The sequence below is a fragment of the Clupea harengus genome, chromosome 21 (genome assembly GCF_900700415.2).
Source record: "Clupea harengus chromosome 21, Ch_v2.0.2, whole genome shotgun sequence".
NCBI lineage: Eukaryota > Metazoa > Chordata > Actinopteri > Clupeiformes > Clupeidae > Clupea > Clupea harengus.
The window spans coordinates 18,051,597-18,074,689 of record NC_045172.1 but is presented as its reverse complement, the minus strand read 5'-3'; the positions used below and the strand labels follow the sequence as shown (position 1 = coordinate 18,074,689).

Below are 23,093 nucleotides of genomic sequence, written 5' to 3'. Positions count from 1 at the left end.
ATATGGTACAAGCATTGTTAATCTATCTTTAGCAGTTCTGTAGCCCAACTATTTAAAAGCACACTTGACAATCCTTTTACTGTTCACATCTACAATATTTACAGAGAGGTAAAGTTTCAGTTGTTACCAATGAACAGATAAATGCATAGGCCTATTCATGGATGGATTATGAAACCATGGGCCCCTGGGCCTGAACATGTAAAAGTCCCCGTCCCCCCCTTTCGCGTGCAAAAAAATACATTACTTAAATGTAATTACATTTTTTTTTAACAGCACAATAAGTAAATTCACCTGTAACTCAACAGGATTTACAGCTCACATACACATTTTCTAACACAGCGCAGGTACACTCAATTAAAGCAAACAGCAAATTAACAAAATACACCTCTTTTAACCACAAATAAGAGATACAGTGCCCTCCACAATTATTGGCACCCCTAGTGAATATGAGCAAAACAGGCTATAAAAAAATATGTCTTTGCTGTTTATCCTCTTGGTCTTTCACTCAAAATATTCACAAAAATCTTACCTTTTCATTAAAGTAAAATGATTGAAAGAAAGAAAAAACAGTTGACATTAAATAAATATTTTTCCCCAAAACCTGTGTGCCACAACCCTAACCCTAACCCTAACCCTAGGGTTGCCAGAAAAAAGCCTCTGCTGTCAATCAACAACAAACTAAAGCGCCTACAGTTCGCCAAATGTAAGTCAGACTTTCAATGGGACCGAGTTATATGGTCAGATGAGACCAAAATAAAGCTTTTTGGCAACAAACATCAAAGGTGGGTTTGGCGTAGACAGAAAGATAGCCATACAGAAAAGCACCTCATACCCAATGTGAAGTATGGTGGCGGATCTTTGATGTTGTGGGGCTGTCTTTCTTCCAAAGGCCCTGGACATCTTGTTAGGATACATGGTATCATGGACTCCATCAAATACCTGCAGATATTAAATGAAAACCTAACAGCCCCCTCCAGTAAGCTTGAAATGGGCCGTGGTTGGACCTTCCAGCAGGACAATGATCCGAAGCACACCTCAAAATCAACACAAAAATGGTTCACCGACCGCAGAATAAAGGTTTTGCCATGGCCATCACAGTCCCCCGACCTAAACCCCATAGAAAATCTGTGAGATGAGCTGAAGCCGAGTCTACAAACGTTGACCTCAGAATCTGAAGGATCTGGAGAGATACTGCATGTAGGAATGGTCTCAGATCCCGTGCCATGTGTTCACCAACCTCATCACGCATTATAGGAGAAGACTCAGAGCTGTTATCTTGGCAAAGGGAGGCTGCACAAAACATTAAATTAAGGGGTGCCAATAATTGTGGCACACATGTTTTGGGGAAAAATATTTATTTAATGTCAACTGTTTTTTTTTTCTTTCAATAATTGTACTTCAATGAAAAGGTAAGATTTTTGTGAATATTCTGAGTGAAAGACCAAGAGGATAAACAGCAAAGACATATTTTTTCATAGCCTGTTTTGCTCACATTCACTAGGGGTGCCAATAATTGTGGAGGGCACTGTACATAATAGCGACTTCACACAGAGGCTCTGGCTTAGGGGCCCCCTGAGCTCATGGGGCCCTGGGCCTGGGCCCGGTAGGCCCGTTCGGTAATCCATCCCTGGGCCTATTCTAATAATATTCAAAGTAGTGAATAGCGTAACATTGTGTGTATTAATTTGTAGGCCTATTTAGGATTGAGTTTGTCTTTGAATTTGGACTGGGCCATAGAAAAATAGGAATAGGTACAGTACAGGCAATAGTAGGCCTATGTGTGGATTTTTTTTGCTGCTTGCAACCAAAATCAGAATTTTTTCACTTTTTGGACAGAATCGTGGAATCTGTGTTTCAACCCCTGGCCGATTGATGGCAGTGGGGAAGACTCTAGACTAGAATCCCCATTCCTGAGAACGAAGAAGAAAATATCGCGAGTCGTTCTTGGTAACGCGATTTGATATTTGAAACATGGCGACCGAAGGCGACGCGGGTAGTGTGTCCGTTGCAGAAACAGAGACAGGGGAGGGGTAAGTGTCATTAAAAGGGCTGATACATATACAGGTCTGGTTTGATCTTTATTGTGTCATATAAACTAAGAACATACTTTGCGTTACTCGGTTTAGATAGGTGAAATGAGAGGTTCGGAGAATGAATGCATGCCAGTGTAAACAGCTAGCTATCGATAGCTTACTAACCCAAGCGTCAATGCTAAGGTGTTATTGTATTTCAGTAAAACATATGTATTACTCTATTTATTTGAAAATAACTTTAGGCCATTTTTTCCATACAGGCGATTAAGATAATATACATTGCTATCTACTTATCGGTCTACTACTGTCCTTTTGCTCACCGAATGCCAGTGTTGCCAGTGTCATACGACTGGATGAACAAGTCATTGTTGTTGCTTCTGCAAAGAAACGCAGTTGGACTTCCCATGCTGCTAGCAAGTTAACTAAAAGGAAATTAACCGTATATTTAATCTATTCCAGCGATGCATCATTTGGAGAAATGAGCACAAATATGGAAACCGAATCCTCAAACGGCAAGGAGGCAATGGTACAGTGGTGTTATCAGTTGTATGTTGTTTATATTTGAAGTATAGTTCAGGGAGGATGGAGATGTGTAGACTTTTGTAGATTTAGGTTTTCTGTAATGGTTGATAAAACTGCCATATTACCAAAACAAAACTGCTGTCGCGTCAAAAGTTGATTCCGTAAATGACGTGACTTTGTCACTTTGGCATCAGGAGGCAGCGGGAGATGGTCCAGAGGCGGTCGAGACGCAAACCGGCTCTGGAGACGAGGAGAGCGGCGCCCGTCAACTCGGAGAGGTGGAGCTGCAGTGTGCACTCTGTATGAAGTGGTTCACTGCCGACACGTTCAAAATAGACAAGTCGTAAGTGTACTGGAGTTCATGTACAGTACGCTCCTGATACTATGCCCATAAGTACTCCATTGTCATTGAAGGATGTTTAAATAGTTCTTTTCTTTCTCTGTTGTGTTCTTGGCTTCACAGAAGCTGTCTTCCCTTCATGACCAACTATGTGTTTCACTGTAATGTGTGTCATCACAGTGGCAACACCTACTTCCTGAGAAAACAAGCCAGTGAGTGACATTCATGAGTCATCAAAACATTACGAATTACGTTATGCATAATATCCCACCTTTTTGTAGAAACATTTGCGTCATGTTTCATGCTTCAGAAGTAATTTTTGGACATTTTCAGATTTGAAGGAAATGTGCCTCTCAGCCTTGGCCAACCTGACCTGGCGGTCACGCACTCAAGAGGAACACCCAAAAACAATGTTTTCAAAGGATAAGGTGCATTGCTGGCACTCCAAACATAGCAGAACCCCTCGTACCTAAGCAAAATAGAGTTCATGTTCTTTCCAGTTGTTTTGTATCCTGAGTATCCAATATTTCCTTGCAGGATATCATCCCTTTCATTGATAAATATTGGGAGTGCATGACGACCCGTCAGAGACCTGGGAAGCTAACGTGGCCTAATAACATTGTGAAGACAATGGTAAGACGCAGCTCCTGTTTTCAGCATTCAAACAGAAGCGCACCTGTTTTGAGCAATGTAGTACAATTACCACATTGGATGTATGTGACTGTAAAAAAGTCTCACACATTGATATACATAAGCGTAAATTGTATAATTGTGTAATTATGTGTGATGTGTGCTTACTTAAACTAGAATATGCTGTCTCCTGAATGTACCCACATTGTGTATTATCTGCCGCTGTTCTGTTGTAGTGTAATCTACTAATGTCTGTTTGCTATATCCTTGTCAAAAAGACCTTATGGATATTTAAAGCGTTTTGGGTCTATTTGCCATGCTTGGTAATTTAATGACAATAATGCAAATGACAATAAGCCCATCTTCTCTTGTTTGCTGGGTTTAAAGAGCAAGGAGCGTGATGTGTTTCTGGTCAAAGAGCATCCTGATCCAGGAAGTAAAGACCCTGAGGAGGAATATCCCAAGTTTGGACTCCTGGACCAGGTATCTGTGCAAGAACATCTGTACTGTATCTACTGTTCTGTTGAGATGGTCTCAGTTTGGTGACTAGGGCCCAAGTCTGATGGTGTGTTCATGTTTTGGTTTTGTAGGATTTGGCCAACATCGGACCATCATATGATACCCAGAAACAAACCACATCAGTGGCCTCCACAGGAGGTCAGAACGGTAAGAACAACTTATAGTGATTCAAAGGATTATAGGATTTTTGGTTCATCATGCCCTTTCTATGAACAACTTATGATTCTATGTTACATAGCACTAATTAAAGGCCATGTGTACACCTCAACAAAGATTTCAGTGAAAGAGTGAAATCCCATGACATGTATTGTCCCTGAGTTCTTTACAATAACCTCTGATTTCAATCCCCTGTAGAATCTAGCCTTGATGGGTTCATAGTTATTTTTATCGCCACAATAGCATTGATCACTCTCATCCCCTGTGTCCCCTCCTCTATACGTCCCCTGAGAGACTTGTAATGGCTTTATATTGTATTCCAGGTGGAGCAGCATTCTCAGGTGAATATGTGCGACATCTGGAGTGTCAGACTTGTCTGTCTGTGCTCTCTGTATTTGTAGCCCCCCCCCCCCCCCGCCCCCCCCATCTGGAGTGCCAGACTTGGCTGTCTGTTCTCTCTGTATCTGTACCCCCCCCCCCCTTGCTCCTCTTGGCTTGGCCTCTTTGTTTTGTTTGGTAGTGTTTGTGATGGAGGTGATTTTAGCGCTCCTGAGCTCGTTGTGTCTGTCGGCTTGCTCCTGTCGGGCTCCCTGACCTCCTCTTCACAGATCTTTCTAATCCCCTGCCTGTGTGTGTCTGTCGCTCTCCTGTCTGCCCTCGCGCCCGCAACCTTACCACCCTCTCAAGCTCGCAATCTAACGGCCATAGCCTACAGCCAGTCAAAGCCTAGGACTCCTGCGGGAGACTTACTAGCTACTTGCTGAAGATGGAAGTTGCTATGGCCGTTAGAACGAGTATACAGACCTTTAATGGTCCAGCATTCTATGTTCTTTGTAATGGAATTCCATTCTGTAGGCTTGCCTTCAATAATATTAGTTAGGGCTGATCTTGAGTAACTCTGTGTTAGCAGGTTTAGGTTATGAATGGTGGTATTTCAGTACATAGCCTATATGATTGTATATATAATACATAGCCTCTATATGAGTGCCTGTGTGGAACCTTTGCAGTTCATCCTTGATTACATTTATTGTGGTTGAAGATTTGCCCACCTGAAAATAGTTTTTGATATAGTGTCTGTGAACTATTTAGTTAGTACATGCTTTGAAGATGGTGAGAGACTGAATCATTTTTACATACTGGAAATATTTGCTATATTTTTGCCATATTTTGGGATATAGGGAATATCCAATATTTCAAATCCTTTGTTTAATTAACCTTAGCTTCACCTCAATTCACTGTGTTTGTGTGTGAATCCTGGCTAGCCGTCCACTTTTCCGCACAGCTAATGCCTATTACTTAACCCAGACCAATTCTATGTGTGTCTGTCTGGGGTGAATCTGAGGTGTGTAAAGTGTGCCAGTGTTGGGCTTGAATTCTGTCCATAGGTGTGAATGTTGCTGAAAGTAAATTGCCTCTTTGGGGCAGGTGTGTGTGTGCGTGCGTATGTGCGTGCGTATGTGTGTGCGTGTGTGTGTGTGCATGTGTGTGTGTGTGTGCGTGCTTTTGTACTTCTGTCATTACTTGGCTCTATTAATGACTGAGTGAATGCGGTGTTCTCTCTCAGGTGGCATAGCTCCAGGAGGAACAGGTAAAGGCAGGGGGGCCAAGCGGAAGCAGCAGCAGCAGCAGGATGGCACCGCAGCGGGCACCACCAAGAGGACCCGCAGGTAACCGTCGCTACGCACACGCACCTACATCTCACACTTGCTCTCAGAAACACATGCATGTACATGCACACAAACGCATAGTGCACAGCTTTTGTCACCCTCATATCTGAAATAAAGTACAGTATATACTTCAGGAAATGGAAATCTAGCTTAATGTACTCCCTGCTCCCTCATCCAGTGACCCCCTGTTCGCCGCGCAGCGCCTGCCCCCTCACGGTTACCCCCTTGAGCACCCCTTCAACAAGGACGGCTACCGCTACATCCTGGCCGAACCCGACCCTCACGCCCCTGACCCAGAGAAGCTAGAGCTGGACTGCTGGGCCGGGAAACCCATCCCAGGGGATCTGTACCGGGCCTGCCTGTATGAACGGGTCCTGTTGGCCCTCCATGACAGAGGTAGGTCTGATCACAGCGGTTAGTTACCATTGAGGTTTCAGAAGACTGTATTACAGAACAAAATGTCCTAATCATTCATTCAATGCTGTTGCCATTTGGCCAATATTACATAAGTTGACTTTTCTGAGTTATCTTACTGTCACACACTGACCCAAATTGATAGTTCAGTAACTGTAGTACGATTGAAGTAAAAAGAAGAAAGCAAACTGTAGTTCTCTGCTGTTAGCTCCCCAGTTGAAGATCTCAGATGACCGGCTGACGGTGACGGGTGAGAAGGGCTACTCCATGGTGCGGGCGTCTCATGGGGTTCGCAAGGGGTCCTGGTACTTTGAGGTGACTGTGGATGAAATGCCCACTGACACAGCTGCTCGCCTCGGTTGGTCGCAGCCTCTTGGTAAGTGTGGGATATTTGTTATTATCAAACAGATGTGAATTAACACTTATTATTAATAGCCGCATTGATCATATATTCACTGCATAATTCACATTGACATATGTGTTATATTCCCCAATAATGTGGTGATTTAAGGGGTTGGAAAGCTGTACTTATGTCTTTTAAATCTGTCTTCTAAATAAAGTGTCTGTGTTAAGTCCGCTTTTCTTCCCCACTTGTTCTTCCCTCAGGTAACCTACAGGCCCCTCTTGGCTATGACAAGTTCAGCTACTCCTGGCGCAGCAAGAAGGGCACCCGCTTCCACCAGTCCATTGGCAAACACTACTCCGAGGGCTACAACCAGGGTGACGTCCTGGGCTTCTTCATCGAGCTGCCAGACGAGACCGAGGTCGCCAAGGCCCTGCCAGACACCTACAAGGACAAGGTATACAAGCACCCAGACCACTTCCATACATGACGGACCACGACCGAGCTTATATCACGCTCAGGCCAGAGGCCCACCCTTACTCTGGGGTTTCCTACCCTCCTGTAGGGGTTTGTTTACATACCTGATTCAACTCATTAGGAGTTGTGGGAGTTGTTCATTTTATTTTCCCTAGAAAACCACAGAATGCTACTAGAGAATGTTTGGACACCCAAGGTTTCGGGTATTGTTTCTGTTTACCATCTGTTGACCAAGTGTTTACGCATCCGTAATGCACAGCTGTGGCTCAGGCCTGAATTTCTGTCAGATTTGGGTTTTCTGTCGTCACATGTGGCATGAGTTGCATGGTTTGTTTTCCTCAACTTTACGTCTCCTGATTGTACAGTCCATTGTTATTTTATATATAAATATGTGAAGCTAAACAAAATGTTTGTTATCTCAAAATCTTTGTTACAGGCCTTGATCAAGTTTAAAAGCTACCTGTACTTTGAGGAGAAGGATTACGTGGACAAGGCAGAGAAGAGCCTGAAAGCAGTGAACAGCAGCAAAGTAAGTGGGGCGCCCATTTACCCTTTCATCTCCACATTAGCAGTATATATTAAACACATATAAAACACTTTATTTTATGTGATTGCACATGCAATGACGTTGTTCTTGTTTATTTGTATTATTTGTAGTCTGATTCCACTAGTTTTTATTGGCGCCTTTGACATATCGACACCACTCCAACTCTGACATGTCCATCCTGATCCCATGCAGTGTTCGTGTATTGAAATGAATGCCGAAACACTGTGGGGAACTTTGGAAACCTTGGTTACGATTCAGAACTTTTTGAAACCTTGGTTACGATTCAGGACAGCAATGAACAGTCCCATAGGCAATCAGCTCTGAGCCAAAACATTGCCCTTGTGATAGCCAGAACTTCCTCTGAATCATGCAGGCACTGATTTATGAATAAGCAACATCATGTGTAAATAGTTATTGTTATTATACATTTTACTATGATCTTATATACAATACTGTTCTAAGCATTTTGTTGTATTGTGCATCATGCTTTGATAACAGCACACTTTAGACAGTGCGAGTCTGAAAATTCGCGTGAGGGTACCTTTTTTTTCAAATTTTGATATCTTTTGGTGTTGGCCTCTGAAACTGTGAAAAGGTATGATAGAAATTTGGAGAAAAACTGAGGGGGTAATGTGAGGACTTCTTAGTGACTTGGCATGGAAATGACCCTATTATAATTGGTACGATATTCCCTCCTGTAAATTCCTGATTGTCCGGCCCTCTCGAGTCCTTGATGGGCTTCTTGTAAAGACTCAACCTTCTTTATTTTCATTCTCTTTTGCTTCTCCAGATGGTGTTCTACAAGAACGGTGTGAGCCAGGGAGTGGCGTATGAGAACCTGTTTGAAGGCCTCTACTTCCCAGCCATATCACTCTACAGAAGCTGCACGGTAGGCAGACTACAGAAGGAATGGGGACCCTGACCTATTTTCTGCCATATTTTTAGATGAAAAAACATCCTTGTAGTAGTGTTTCTAATTCTGTCACACTGTATGCTCTTCCATGTACTTCAGGTGTCTGTGAACTTTGGACCACACTTCAAACACCCTCCAAAGGATAACAAATTCCAGCCAGTGAGTACAGTAATACTATACCATAATAAAACTTTAATTGAAGACATAGCCTGCAGTGGGAACACTCTAAACGGGTCCTGTGTAATTGTATGGAAATGTAAGCAGGTTAAACTGTATCAATCACAAATCAAAGCTTCTTATCCACTCATTCTCCTCATTGCACGCCAGTCTTGCCCATCTAATTGAAGGATCCTTTGCGTAATGTCGCACCTTGTGGTAATGTGAGCGGTCTGTAAATGTGTCCCGTTTGCAGATGAGTGACTTGGGCAGGGGAGCCGTGATTGAGCACACGCTAGCAGACATACTTTACCACGTGGAGACGGATGTGGACAAAATCAAATCCACTCGTTCTCCTCCCTGCACGCCAGTCTTGCCCATCTAATTGAAGGATCCTTTGCGTAATGTGGGCACCTTGTGGTGACGTGAGTGGTCTGTAAATGTGTCCCGTTTGCAGATGAGTGACATGGGCAGGGGAGCGGTGATTGAGCACACGCTAGCAGACATACTGTACCACGTGGAGACGGATGTGGACGGCCGCAGCCCCCACTGGGAAGGCTAACCGCAGACGTGTGTTCCATCTGCATCTTCATCTCCTGTCTATCCCTCTCTCTTCATCTCCTGTTTATCCCTCTCTCTTCATCCCCTGTCTATCCCTCTCTCACCCTCACTCACAGAAACATTGTTCTGGGTCCTGACACCTTTAGCAGAGTGTTAAAAAGAGCCTAGGGCAGTTAAAATTCATGTTCGAATTCCTTCATAAGTACACAAACTGTGACTCCATAGATGGCATAGCCGATACTTCAGCTGAAAAATAAACCTGTTTGGTTTCGTTTGCTTTCCACAAAGAACGTAACCGATGTATTCTAAACTAAAAGATCTGTCAATAGAGCTCCCCCAACACCTTGATCACCAGTTGATGGTGATTGGGTGTAGCACTTCACAGGTGTAGAGTTAATGGATGTACAAAATAGTAATGCTTTATACTGTGCCACCTATGGGTCATTGGAGATCTCCCAGTGTCGTTGAATACTAGAGGACATCGGTGACCAAAATCTATGGAGGAGCCAGTCTTAGTTGTTTCTGAGGACAGATCAGTGAGTGATATCATGTCGGTATTGTGTTAAAACCTTTTTTGTGTGTGGTAGATGTAAGAAAAAAATGATTTCTGATTGTTTGTATTTTTGTTTTATACAGAAATAAATGGTTTTTAATAAAGTTGTCTTAAAACCATTGAATGGCTTGTCATTCCTGAATATTCAAATCCAGTTTTATACAAGATGGAGGGATAGAAAAAACAAGTTTTTTTTTTTTTTTACAAAACATAAAAAAAAGGACATTTCGTCTTGTGGTGTGGAACATTCCTTTGGACAGTGGAGGGTGTGTGCGCTCCTCTAAAGAGCCGTCTTTATCATGTCCTCTGAACTCTGGCTGTTTAGTGAATTGGCTTTCTCTTTCTCACCTATGGATTTATAGGAATTCTGAAGGAAAAGGAGAGCAGGAAAAGTCCATGAGAGTCCGCAAAGGCAAGAGTGCGGAAGTTATGGAATGGTTCAGTTCAGCATGTGGATGTGCTTTAGCTTTAGCTTTCATGAGTTTCTGTTCATTCTGAAACATCCCTGACATAATTCTCTTGGGCCATCATGCACTCGATAATTTGCTAGGAAACAACCTTTACTGTATGTTAGAAAAACTACTTCAGAGTTAAGCGGTTAGACACACTGTGGGGTCAGGCATGAGTTCCTAACCCAGAGACAGTTGAAGAATACTCATACATCAGCTAACATACTCTGCAACATCTGACATCGCAGGACAGACAGAAAAATTGCATTTGTGTCTCACGTACGCTGTTACACCTATGCTGTTAACCCCACATTTGTGTATTGTTGTCTGTGTGTCTTACGTGTCGTCTGAAAAACCTCCGCAGTAGTCTGTGTCTCTGTACGGGTTTCTGTTTTGGCTCGGGTGTGTGGTCCCAATCCAGGTCTGGAGGTCTCTCCCCATTCTGGCCGAAAACGTTCAAGTCTTGAAAACATTCCGACTCGATCATCTGTAATGAGGGAGATATGAGGCACCACCTACACAGCCCCAGTAGCTACACAACCAATGGCCTCAACATAAACACCGTTCACCTCAAGGACCGCTGTCTCCCTGTTAAGGATTCTGATTCAGTCATCTTACACTACACCACATTCAGCCCCTCACCAACTGAATAGTCAGGATATTTTAATTTAATTTAATTGAATATTTAATAATAAAGCTTCAATCACACCTCACTTAATAATAATTAAAACATAAAAAATACAAATGAATAAATGATGAATAGTGAACAAATGAAATACTGACAACTTAACTGGTGATAACGAATAGAAAGCTGGTACTATACAGACACTGCCACAAGCCCCATACCTCATTTTGCCATGGGATAGGACATGACCCAGTGTTGAATTGGCCATAAAAGTCCTCGTCCGTCACATCCAGGCTGACTCCTCGGACCACTGAGAACTGCTCTATATCAAGAACATCCCGGCAGTACACAGCTCTCGACTGGAACCCAACAGGGCACAGATAAATGGAAAGAAAGTGTCGACGATTTAATTCAGACAGAGAGAAAGCATACTTCTCGTGCATAGGGACTTCTGAAATAGAGATTTGTGTATTAGGCAGGGGGAAGAACCAGATGTAAATATGTGACTTAATAATGCATCATATGCATTTTCTTTTTTGGTATTAGTCTATAGAAACAGATTTCACTTTAACTCCATGTAGCCAGTGTTAAATTGGGTAATTGCTGCACTTGCAAAGCTAATACTGTGGAAGTGGAAGTATAGATGCAAAAGTTAAAAACTATGCAGCCATTTGATTTGTAGAAACGTCTCCAGCACCTACAGAAAACAAAAACAGAAACTCAATACCACCGGACGGAAGGCAGGAACTTACATCAGGTTCGAATGGCGGCTTCAGCATTCCAGCCTCTAGCAGCCTGAAGTTGAGGTGAGCAAAAAAGGGTTGACCTTTCACCTCTACAGCGCCCTCTGACTGACAGCCCAGACGCATGGACGGATTTTTGGTCAAGAGCTGATCAACGTCAAAGATGGCAAAATGAGACGGTTAGCCTCATATTTGTATTGCTTAAAATAGGCTTTGTGGTACACAAAATACACTCATCAGTGCTATGACCCCTGCTGGTCATGCAGTGGCATTGCAGAAGTTGTGGTGGAAACAGCAGGGGAAGAATGACTTATTGCCCTTCCACATGCATGCACATGTTAACAATGGCCTTTCTTTTTTTTTCTTTTTTTTAGACTTCCCATTCAGTCCCATTAACCACCCCCAACTAAATGTGTCTACATCAGTGACAGTACTATCACATCATCACTGTTCTTTGATTATTGATTAAATTATTCACATTTCATTTCTCAGTTTTGTCATCATATGGTGTCCATGAGCGCTTACTTTTGAGCAGATGTCTTTGGCCTCAGCATTAAATCTGAACCCATAGCGCTCCTGTGTCTCCAGAACTCTGTTGTGCAGTTCCTTCCTGTCCAAATGTTCCTTGTGGCCACGGAAAGGAGAGGATCCCTGGGTCATCTCATAGATGAGGCACCCGAAACCCCACCAGTCAGCGCTAAAGCCATAATCTTTGTTCTTTATCACCTCAGGTGCTGCAACAACAACAACAACAACAACTTCTAGTGCTATAAAAACAAACACTTTCAACTGCATGATGTCTTCTTTTCAAAATGACATGACTTAGGAAAACATGAAAGATAACTAACACTTCACACTTTACAAATCGTGTATGAATCTCGTAATCAAGAGGCTTCCACATCATACATGCATATTACAAGTGATTTCCTATTCAAAAGATGGCATTTAAACTTCGTATAGGGAACAAAGGTTAAAATATACATTGATTTTATGTAAAATTAGATATAAACTAAATGTACACTCGTGGACATGAGTTGTGCACACTCTCCGTAGCCTATAAGTAATTTGCACTGAACTCAGCACATACCCATGTATCCTTCAGTACCCACTCTGCCATGAACTTGACCATTCTCAGGCAAGGTGATGGCGAGACCCAGATCTGATATCCGGATGTGTCCTGTTGGCAACATTCAGTAAAGTACACGTCACATTCACAAATATTTCTTGGTTGGTTGGTTTTTCATATGATTTGCATATCAAATTTGTTAAAAGAATTTTTCAGTGTTTGCTTCCTGGAGCATTTGGAACATTGCCTTCCTGGTTAGGCCAGACAAAGAAAGGATCAAGAAATTCCTGCTCACAACAGGTGACCCCGTCAAGGAAGTGAAATGACTTACCATAGTCATCCAAAAGAATATTTTCAGGCTTTAAATCCCTAAAAAATGTTAGAGAAGAAGAAAACATAATAATGGATACATATATGACATAATGGCAAAATAAATGGTCATTGATTATCTGATATGTAATGTCTATAAATGTACAAGTACTGATAAAATACGCAAAAAAAAAGTAGAGCACAGCTGCAAAGTCAACATCATCAGAGTAGGAGAAGAAATAAGAGAAGTTAAGAGAAGAGAGGATGAAAAGAGAAGTTAAGAGAAGGGAGGATGAAAAGAGAAGTTAAGAGAAGAGAGGATTAATGAGAAGTTAAGAGAAGTTAAGAGAAGAGAGGATGAAAAGAGAAGTTAAGAGAAGAGAGGATTAAAGAGAAGTTAAGAGAAGAGAGGATTAATGAGAAGTTAAGAGAAGAGAGGATTAATGAGAAGTTAAGAGAAGAGAGGATGAAAAGAGAAGTTAAGAGAAGAGAGGATTAATGAGAAGTTAAGAGAAGAGAGGATTAAAGAGAAGTTAAGAGAAGAGAGGATGAAAAGAGAAGTTAAGAGAAGAGAGGATTAAAGAGAAGTTAAGAGAAGATGAAAGAGAAGTTAAGAGAAGAGAGGGTTAAAGAGAAGTTAAGAGAGGATGAAAAGGAAACAGCGCAGAACAATACAAAACACACTAGTAATATTAGAAATATGATATATGCATGTTTATGTTAAGCATAAACAAATGCAAGCAAATACTGTATGTCACCTGTAAACTATGGATTTCTGATGGAGATGCTCCAGACCACAGCAGACCTGAGCAGCGTAGAACGTCACCCGTTCACTGGAGAGCCCCGGCAGACCCATGTTATAGATGTGGAACCTCAGGTCTCCTCCGTTCATGAGCGTTAGCACCAGGCAGAGAGCGTCTTTGGTCTCGTAAGCATAGGCTAAACTGACCTGTGGCAGAAAGGTGAATTAAATGGCTATCGCGTTCCTGATCTCATGTTGTTTCTAGTAAAACAACCAGGGCTTAATTACCCCATCAGTCCAAGGTTATAAATCTGAATTTTCACTTTCAGCAAGTTGTCCCTTACAGTCCTCTAACTGTCTGTTTAGTGTGAGTGTACAAATAAACGCTGGTATTCGTACACAGTCCTGGCTGGGTAACTGGGGAATAAACATAATGGCTCGGACTGACCCAAAAACAACCGCAAATCAACACATTGCTTCAGGAGCACAGAAGGAAGTGTAATTGTATTGCCTGTTGAGCGCAAATATCAACAGCCTTTCACCAGAATCGCTGACTGTACCGTTAGTATTTTAAAATAATGTCACCCAGCACTCGCTACAATCATATTGACACATTTTTTGTTAGACCCAGGAAAAGATGTTGAATTCCTTGTGCTATTGGCTGGGGCCTTCCCAAAGCTGTCTAATCTCTCACTGTCATATGCAAATACTCATGCCCAACAAACCAGCCTAGGTATTATTATTTAGTATTATTTTTACACAACATTGTGCACTACAACCATCATACTGATACACGATACATACACTGATACTGATACATACAAAGACGCCTTTGTGAGCTTTTTATTGGGATTATCAAGTGGACAACTTCCTTCTTGAGTGTATCGTTGAATTAGGCCTGCGATACCTCCAGAGGGCTCAACAGTGGTGTCTGGCATCCTAGACCCACCTCCCTATTTCTCCAACTCTGACATAGCAACTTCACACACAATGAGGCCACCTTATGTGTTGCAAAAGCCGGCAAAAAGCAGGCAAAAGCAGGCTTGTCAATGGTACTGATAGCCTTAGCAATGAATTATCTAAACTCTGCAACCTGTCACACAATGTGTTGCACCACCTGCCTAAATTAATCACCAGATTCTCTACACTGGAAGGAATCACTTCACCATCAATATAACAACTCTCTTTCCCCACTTCTTCCCTTACTGATAGATACACCTCTACATTTGCAAGGTTTGACTTTCATCCTTGCACATTTAAAGTTGTCATTCAACTTGGCAAACAGCTGACAGGTACATACGTTTTATACATTGAGGGCAAACACTGATAAAATGTACGTCTCTGTATGAATTGCGTAACTTATACTGCAAATACATATAAACGTTTTGTACATACAAGTTGTACAATGCAGAAAGTGCAAAGATGAGAATCTTATTTGTTTCATAATACACTCACTAGCCTCTCAGCAGTTGGGGTGGTGCCAATTCTTACTGTTGCTAAAACACACCACAAGTTATGTTGCACCGGATTGTCAAATTGGCCGGAAACATGATATGACCGGAGTTGGGGTTTTCTTACCACAAATCTGCTGTTGACCTTTTCCAATATCTGTTTCTCGGTGAGGGCCAAGGATTCTCCGTGTCGCCTTTTCATTCTCTTCTTCTCCAGCTTCTTCATTGCGTACATGTTTCCTGACGCTCGAGACTGAACAGCACAGACCTTCAAGGCACAGCAGAGTCTACTTAGGACAGCACAACTACATGATTACATATAGATTACATTTTTGTTTATATATGTCTTATAAAGTATTTAAGAGTTAATTAAGAATTAAAACGTGTATTAAGTCTTTAAGAGTTCATTAAGTATTTCTGCAGAAACAATACCTCTCCAAATCCTCCTTTCCCCAAAACCCGATACTCTCTGAACATGTCTTTTGTGACTGGCTTTCTGAGGAGAATACACAAAAATGTAGAAGCCTTCAATAATTAATTGTTCCTTGAGGCAACAACTGAACTGTTTTCTTGCTTGTATTTGACACTGACCTCTCAATCATCTTCCACTGAAGGAAGCGTTCAAAATAAATGCTTTCCAAGTAATCTTCAAAGGGTTCTCTCTTTAAGTAATCATGAATGGCCCTGTGAGGACAGTAAATATGACAGTTTGAGTTCATGTGAGAATGGACAAAAAGCTAAAAAGCAGCTCTCCTTTTCACGAAACAGCTAAGGGATACAAAACCACTGTGGTGTCATTAACAAGTCAGTAAGGTTAGCAAGATTTCTGTTATGGTGTTTGGCATGCAGGCAAAAGCAACTTCCAGCGGCACAATGAACAGTTGAACAGAGTTTTGTTTGTTGTTTTGCATATAGTGTGTGGGGTGGCTAACCTTCTGCAGTCACTGAATACGTCTTTGTAGGGACTACTCTCTAGGTTCTCTCTGCATTGCCGCCTGTGGCTGTCCACAACCTGCTGTACACAGTCAGGAGACTAAACACAAGCATGCATACACACCAATGGAGAGAGAGAGAGAGAGAGAGAGAGAAAGTGGTTAGGATGACATTTCTGAAATCCTCTAACAATGGTTATGTGCAACCCCTCCATCTTGGATACCTGATAATTCAAGTATTTCTCCACGATGCTCTTGCCTCGGCTCACACGCTCAGCATCAGGTGTCTCGTCATATTTGTCCTATGGAGATATACAAGAACCATTTAGCTCTTATTTATCCTATGGAGATATACAGTACATGGAACCATTTAGAAACCACACTCATCCAATGAAGGTGTGAAGATCTTGTGCTAATTGTAGCGAAAGAGAGCGTAGTCGCCCCACCCCGACTTGAACCCGGGTCTACAGGGTGCCAAACATGCACTCTGACCACAAAGTCAAAGAGCCAGGCTCGATGGCATGGCAGTCAGAGCACATACTCATCTGTAGTGACGGTACATCGTCACACTAATGAACTACCAAACATACCTAGGATTAATAAAGTACCTGTCTTTATACGCTCCCCTTCAACAGAACCTATACATCTGTTGCTCGTGCAACTTGTCTGAAACTGGGCCGACAAGTAATTTGTAATTGATCTAAAACTGAAATTTGAGTTGGAGTACAGACCGATTTCTTCCTGTTTCCTCACTGATTAAGATCTTGATCAAATCAAGAGGATCAGGTTTGACATCATGCTGTCAAGGAACGGTGAACATACACGAACAACCGAAGCTAATGGATGACCTCGAACAAACTGTGAGACAAGTCTCTCTCATAAAGCCGACGTCTGGGTGAGCATCGTCACCGCAGACTACTATGGCCTCAGCCATTAACACTAATAAAATCTGTTGGATCAACAGTCTTCTTCAGCGATGTGACAACATTCTCATGAAGATAACATGCAATCTGACTTGTATACATTTGCATGTACAGTCCGGTAATCCATACATTTGAAATCATCTTCAGTATTTCTCCGTTACCATGCTACTAAAAGGCACAATCTTTAAGAGGGAGACCTACTGAGTGGATATTTGGAGCACATTTACTACGTGAACATGGAATTTTCTAACTGAGTCTATACATGGCTTATGAACAGTCCATTTACTAGACCTTTCAACCCAACACACGGTGAATTCAACGTCCACAGTGTGTGTGTGTGTGTGTGTGTGTGTGTGTGTGTGTGTGTGTGTGTGTGTGTATTTTCAATGTACTGAAATAACATACTATGGTACGTGTCAGCATGTACTGTACCTTATATACAATGTGATGAACTACATGCTATGACATACAAGGTACATATTACACATGCACAAGGGCCTGTACCATTGCATCAAGCAGACACATGCATCTCTGCAGCTCAGGCTTGCTCTGGCAGTGGATGCGGAAGAGTGCCTTCCCAATGGGCTGCTGATCGCACAGACTGAAGTAGTCCCGCTCTGAAACACAAGCACACATCTTTTATACCAGTTATACCATATATATATATATTTTTTTTATATTCGTTTTTGTAATTCATAACACTCTTTATGGTTAGGTCATGCTAATATTTGTGAAATGTTTGATAAAGAACATGAATCTTCACTAAAACGTTAGAGCTAAAGAGGGAAATTGGTCAGTTCCATGACTACAACAAGAACACGGCAGGATTGTTTATAACACTTGAACCTCTTTACTATACAGACTTCTTTGAGCAATGGATTTGAAATGTTACTTCTTAACTTAATTGTCAAATTCAAACAAATTCAGCAAAACCACATAGAGGTCCAGACAGAACTGAACTGAACTGAACCGAACCGAACAGAACAGAACAGAACAGAACAGAACAGAACTCTCTTGCAGAGGAACCCACCAGTGCTGCTGGCCAGCTCAATGCACTCGCTGATGTGGGGGAAGCGCAGAAGCTCTTTCCACTTTCGGCTTCTTCCTTTCCGTTTACCAGTGCTACCTGTGGACCAAGGGAAAAGGTATAGTTAGTTTAAGTTATTGAAATTAGTGAAATGCATATTTCCATAGATTCCTGCTTAGATACCCAGGGAGCTCATCTGTCGATAGACACAAAGGATCTGAACCAGGCATTCAGTCAGATTTTAAGAACTGTATGCCACCTTGTGCTTTAATTCACTCCCATAAGCACATGGTATGATTTTTCTTTTTACAAACCTCTACAATTATGAGTACGAACAATACACATCATTTTTATACCTTCATTTTTGTTGGTTTCATTGACCGGTTAAAGTTGCTGTTAAAGGCCAAAAAGCTTTTAATTTCCAAGAAACAGGAAACAATGGTTCTGTGTGTGGCAACTAAGGGAGCACCTGAGTGCAGTTTGAGGGAAAAAAAACAGAATGGTGTAGACGCGTTGGTTCAGAATCAGATAAACACATTTTTCGGAGTGACAACGTTTCCAGTATGAATAGGAATGTGTTAAGTCGTTGCTATGCGTTTGCCTTAGAAGTCAACTCAGCGGAACCTGTAGTGAAAAACACACACAACAGACGTGACACAAGAGCCCTGTCGTAAACCAGATAAACCAGTCACAGATACAGTGCTGCACAGAGGTCATGGATGCATTCCTGCACCATTCATTACTCTGAGTCTGTACCTTCAGCACCCATAGTATATAAGGTCCACAACCGAAGCATAAGACCAGTCTGAAAGAATCTGAAAATTATCACGTTACAAGATTGAATTCTTTATGCTGAAATCAGCGAAACATATGTTTGGAGAATATTAGCCTACAGTTTGGATAATAGACATCCACTTGTCTTAGACCATGAGTTAGTTGAAACTGACAAGACAACAAGACAATACCGGAAAAACATGTCTGAGCTAAAAATACATTTGTCAGCCAGCCAACTGATGACGAGAATGGAGCAGAGTGAGTGAGTAATCTTAGATGAGGGAGGGGCATCCTCCCTTATCAGTTTCTATGGGTGAGCTGCTTGCCATGTTTTGAGTTATCCTTGTTGTGCCTTAATTATGAATGCATGGCCCATTTAAAAATAGATCCTGGAAATTTGCCATGAGACAAAAAAGCTTGAATGCGGAAATGAAAAAGTATGCTAAAACAAGCAATAAGGAATTAACCTCTCTTTAACGTACATACATACGTCACACATAAATATGTAAATACATCTTCTTCTTCTCACGTCCAACTGTAATATAAAATATTACAATTTTTGTAAAGTAAGGTTTTGTTGATCAAAAAAATGTGCTTTGCTAACACTCTTAATTATCATGGACATTGTATTACACTTCATACATTGCACACTTAATGAACTAGTGCAGCCACAGTTAATTTGCATGCTAAACAAAGCATGCTAACATTGCATAAAGGTAACATGAAGAAGCTGCAAAACTGTATTCTACAGTGATTCTAAATTTAGCTCCAAGTGTAAAGCCAGAATTTGAGGACAGATGAGGCAAGCCTAGATTAGTGCTGAGAGAGACCAAACCAGTTTTTGACCTCAAACTCTGATTTTGAATGCAGGTAAAGCATACAGAGTGAACTCCTCATATTGTATTCTTATTGAAGGAAATGTTCTTGCTACTGGACTCTACATTTCATACAAATTGGGATTTGAGATCTTTGTAGACTGGGTCCTGTCACAATTACACAATAAATGGTTACCTCAACCATAGAAGTTATGTTTTCAGTTTGCTTTGTCTCTCTGTCCGCAGGATTATGCAAAAACTACTTGACCGATTTTCATGAAACTTGGTGGTGGGGTGTAGGTATTATTCACCTTCTTTAACATAGCGAGAGGCGTTTGGCCTTGGTGGAGGTCTGAGCTCTCCGAGCGCCCTTCTAATCTGTTGATGTGTTTGTTTGCTGTTGTTTGGACTCCAGCATCCAATGCAGGTTTTTATTAGACTAACTATACTATACCACAGTTAGAGTAAATTGGCTGAGGGAATTCTGATCATGGACCAAACTTTGTTGTAAAAACCATATAAGATCCTAATCTCATTTAAAACTCCTAATGCCATTTAGAGTATTGTATTGTTATTCAAAAAGAAAACTGCACAGACCTTATACAGTGGAGCAATTTAAAGGCATAATAGAATGAAAGTGTTTTCTAATGTTTCCTGCCTCCAGTCTATTTGGGGGTCATGGCACATTCTGCATGCAGCTTTCCTGAGCAAGTAGTTGCATCTATGCATCAGTTCCTCCAAAACATTTGTGGAAATGTGTAATAGCAACCAAATGATCACTTTAAATCACTTTTTCTGAGTAAAACTGCATGGAGACTCTCCTAGTTTGTTTATCAGATGTTTATTCATGAATGTAGAAGCAACTACGCAATTATTTCTGACTTTTAATACATAACTAGAAACATTAAACCTAGGTTATATCTAATATGGATCCTCTTATAAGACAGCATGACAAGGAATTCAGATAAAAAGAGAATGTTGACGCTTCCAAAGTCTTACCTTCTCTAGCCTTCAACAGAGCATTGTTTGCCACCATATTTTCTATCTCCATTTGGAAAATAGCGATAACCAATTGATCGAAGAAGAAAAATATATATCTTGGTTCTTCTCAGCAACCTTTTGACCGCATCAAACGATCAAGGCATCAGTTAAATTCTTCGTTGACATCAAGTAAATGTCAGACAAGTGATGTTGTCAGACCATTATTAAAAAAAAAGAGAGAAATATGCAATCCAGGCACAGATCAATTCCATGGAGCTCTACTACATGGCTACTCTCACTCTCATTTGAATGACAGACTCGTGAAACTCAAACTGGCTCTGTCACTGTCATCGCTGAGCCAATTAAACTTGGCCCATCCCCGTTTACCATGTTGACAACTTCTATGTCTACGTTCCATAACTTCAGGCAACACATGCAACCTTGCATGGCATATCGAAAAGCCAATTAAGAGCATTCGGTAGACAGGTCCCCCCCCCCCCCCCTTTTTTTTAATCTGTGATGGAAAAGGTAAAGTGTATAGCATACGCTCTTCCCACAACGTCCATCCCACCCAATTTTACTGAAAAGGATGAGAAGATATCTCCAAAACTGCTAGTAGGCTAGTATGTTTAAAAGAACTAAGGTAAACAAAACGTGAACTCAAGGATCAACTGTACGATATACCACCTCTCCTAAGAAACCTTCGGAACGCAAAATAAGTAACTGATTAATTAGTTCCGGCTTAGGTCAGCTTGCAAACAAGACGGGGAAATTACCTGATGATTATGCATAAGGTGTTCCGAATGGAATGAAAAGGATGTCAGGAGTGTTGAGAATGTGGATCACTAGCGCCACCATCAGAGTGGCGGTAATTGCACTTCATTGCAACTGGAAAGCGTTCAGTTACATGCGCACAAAACTATGACAGCCCCTTACAAACCCAGATCAAGTGATCTAAAAGTAATGACTTAGTATCTCAAAATAATAATACCAAGTCATTATTTTCAGCACGTTTCTCATTATAACAACTTATAAGATCTTTTTTTTTCATCACATTGAAATGGGCTTCCATACAAAACAGCACTACATGAAGAAATCCGCATTAAAAATAACAGTGTTGGCCATGGTCATACAAAGCTTGCATTTGCTTTCCTTTAATTAGTAATGCAATGATAAGAATATTCAATTAAATGAGATTTATCCTCATAATAATCATATGAGGACCATAGTTTCCACAGTGATCCATCCATCTCTCTCTCCTTTTGCCTCTCCATTTTAATTTCTGCCAGTCCAGCATATAAATCATGGAAATGTTGACCCTTTATCTCTCAGGGTATAAAACCAAGTTCTCTCAGATATTTTAATGCTGTCTGCTATTGCAAAATCCTTTTGATTGGCATTAGCTTTAAGCCAGGTCTCTCTGTCTACGTCCAGCAATCATGGCCTGTGACACAAGAATATAAGCGACATTGCAAATGCTGTTAAAGTCTGTTCTGCAAAACAGTTTTTTAAAATGGGGTTTGATGCAAATTAGCTATTTATTCATAAATAAAACACTTGCTGTGTCTAACGTAGCATGAAAATACTAAAGTTACAACTTGGCTGCAAAAAAATTATTTTCCATATATTCTTGCTGTGTTAACAGAAGCAATCAAAACAATAACAACTTTTCTGTCACTTCAGAATTCTTCCCCACACCATAATTTCTGAAGTGCATATAATCTTAAACTATGAGATGTATGTTCACCTGGAGGTACTAACATGGTGCTGTCTTGAATCCTCTAAGCTTATTAAGATGTGACCTAACACAGCATGATGGTTTACAGTAAATCAACTGTTTCCTTCTTCTTTCAGTGATGTACAGCTAAACCAATGGGTCATTTCAACCATTTCACAAGGCTTGCAATGAAACAGAGTATGCAAATGGAATTTGTGAGCTTTAAAATAATTGTGCCAATATCAGAGGTTGTGCCCAGTACTGGATAGAAAACAACAACAAAAAAATCCAGCACCCACTAAATGTATTTTTTTTTGTGTAGTTTATAGTTTCTGTTCTCTGTACCTCCCTATGTCTCCATGTAGGAATAGGACTACATAATTGGTTTCACAGAATGACAAAAGTATTTGGCACTGTCAAGAAATGCTGACATTGGATAACCAAAGTGCTTTTACGTTTTTGGTTTGTGCCAAAAATTCTCTCTTGGCAGAAAAGGTGTATCTGGCATATAGGGACACATCTTGGTGGTCCGCTGCATCTGTGGGCCAGTGGACCACCAAAACAAAATGCATATTACGTTTTTAATAACCCTGTCTGCCTCATTACTGACCCTCTGCCTGGTACTAGCAGACAAGTCTTAATTTAGTCACTTAATTAATCCAAATGTATTTCCCAGTACACCCCTACTTGGCAGTGACATTGTCCACC

The 23,093-nt window shown here is 41.2% G+C and overlaps 2 protein-coding genes across 5 annotated transcripts; one reads left to right on the top strand and one right to left on the bottom strand.

Annotated features, from left to right (window-relative positions):
- The first annotated feature begins 1,921 nt into the window (after nt 1-1,921).
- Nucleotides 1,922-9,950, top strand: ash2l (ash2 like, histone lysine methyltransferase complex subunit). Of its 4 annotated transcripts, none has more exons than XM_031558907.1 (17): nt 1,922-2,030; nt 2,493-2,559; nt 2,750-2,898; nt 3,019-3,107; nt 3,229-3,323; nt 3,433-3,528; nt 3,913-4,008; nt 4,116-4,191; nt 4,524-4,541; nt 5,765-5,867; nt 6,046-6,263; nt 6,490-6,657; nt 6,888-7,081; nt 7,538-7,630; nt 8,439-8,537; nt 8,661-8,720; nt 9,175-9,950. In XM_031558907.1, exons 1-17 carry the CDS (start codon nt 1,972-1,974, stop codon nt 9,277-9,279), a joined length of 1,785 nt encoding a protein of 594 aa, XP_031414767.1. In that variant the 5' UTR covers nt 1,922-1,971; the 3' UTR covers nt 9,280-9,950. The 4 variants fall into 4 exon arrangements, with proteins under 4 accessions (XP_031414767.1, XP_031414765.1, XP_031414768.1 ...); XM_031558905.2 differs by having other exon boundaries at nt 8,974-9,950; XM_031558908.1 differs by lacking the exon at nt 4,524-4,541.
- grk5 (G protein-coupled receptor kinase 5) lies at nt 9,899-21,164 on the bottom strand. The gene is made up of 16 exons (XM_031558649.2): nt 20,687-21,164; nt 18,102-18,197; nt 17,576-17,688; nt 16,373-16,450; nt 16,149-16,249; nt 15,808-15,900; nt 15,649-15,712; nt 15,344-15,484; nt 13,782-13,972; nt 13,046-13,083; nt 12,736-12,825; nt 12,174-12,382; nt 11,658-11,795; nt 11,127-11,264; nt 10,621-10,767; nt 9,899-10,198 (listed from the first exon to the last, which is right to left on the bottom strand). The coding sequence occupies exons 1-16, from the start codon at nt 20,736-20,738 to the stop codon at nt 10,112-10,114; spliced, it is 1,776 nt and encodes a 591-aa protein (XP_031414509.1). The 5' UTR covers nt 20,739-21,164; the 3' UTR covers nt 9,899-10,111.
- Nucleotides 21,165-23,093: the final 1,929 nt, after the last annotated feature.

Bases quoted from the DNA above. Each gene is read 5' to 3' on its own strand.
- ash2l (XM_031558905.2), top strand. From the start codon at position 1,972: ATGGCGACCGAAGGCGACGCGGGTAGTGTGTCCGTTGCAGAAACAGAG. The intron at 4,009-4,115 runs GTATCTGTGCAA...TTGGTTTTGTAG, and splicing joins AGTTTGGACTCCTGGACCAG to GATTTGGCCAACATCGGACC. The intron at 8,538-8,660 runs GTAGGCAGACTA...CATGTACTTCAG, and splicing joins CACTCTACAGAAGCTGCACG to GTGTCTGTGAACTTTGGACC.
- grk5 (XM_031558649.2), bottom strand. From the start codon at position 20,738: ATGGAGATAGAAAATATGGTGGCAAACAATGCTCTGTTGAAGGCTAGA. The intron at 13,084-13,781 runs GTGACATACAGT...AACATTTTTTAG, and splicing joins CAGAAATCCATAGTTTACAG to GGATTTAAAGCCTGAAAATA. The intron at 12,383-12,735 runs GTATGTGCTGAG...TTGTTGTTGCAG, and splicing joins GGGTACTGAAGGATACATGG to CACCTGAGGTGATAAAGAAC.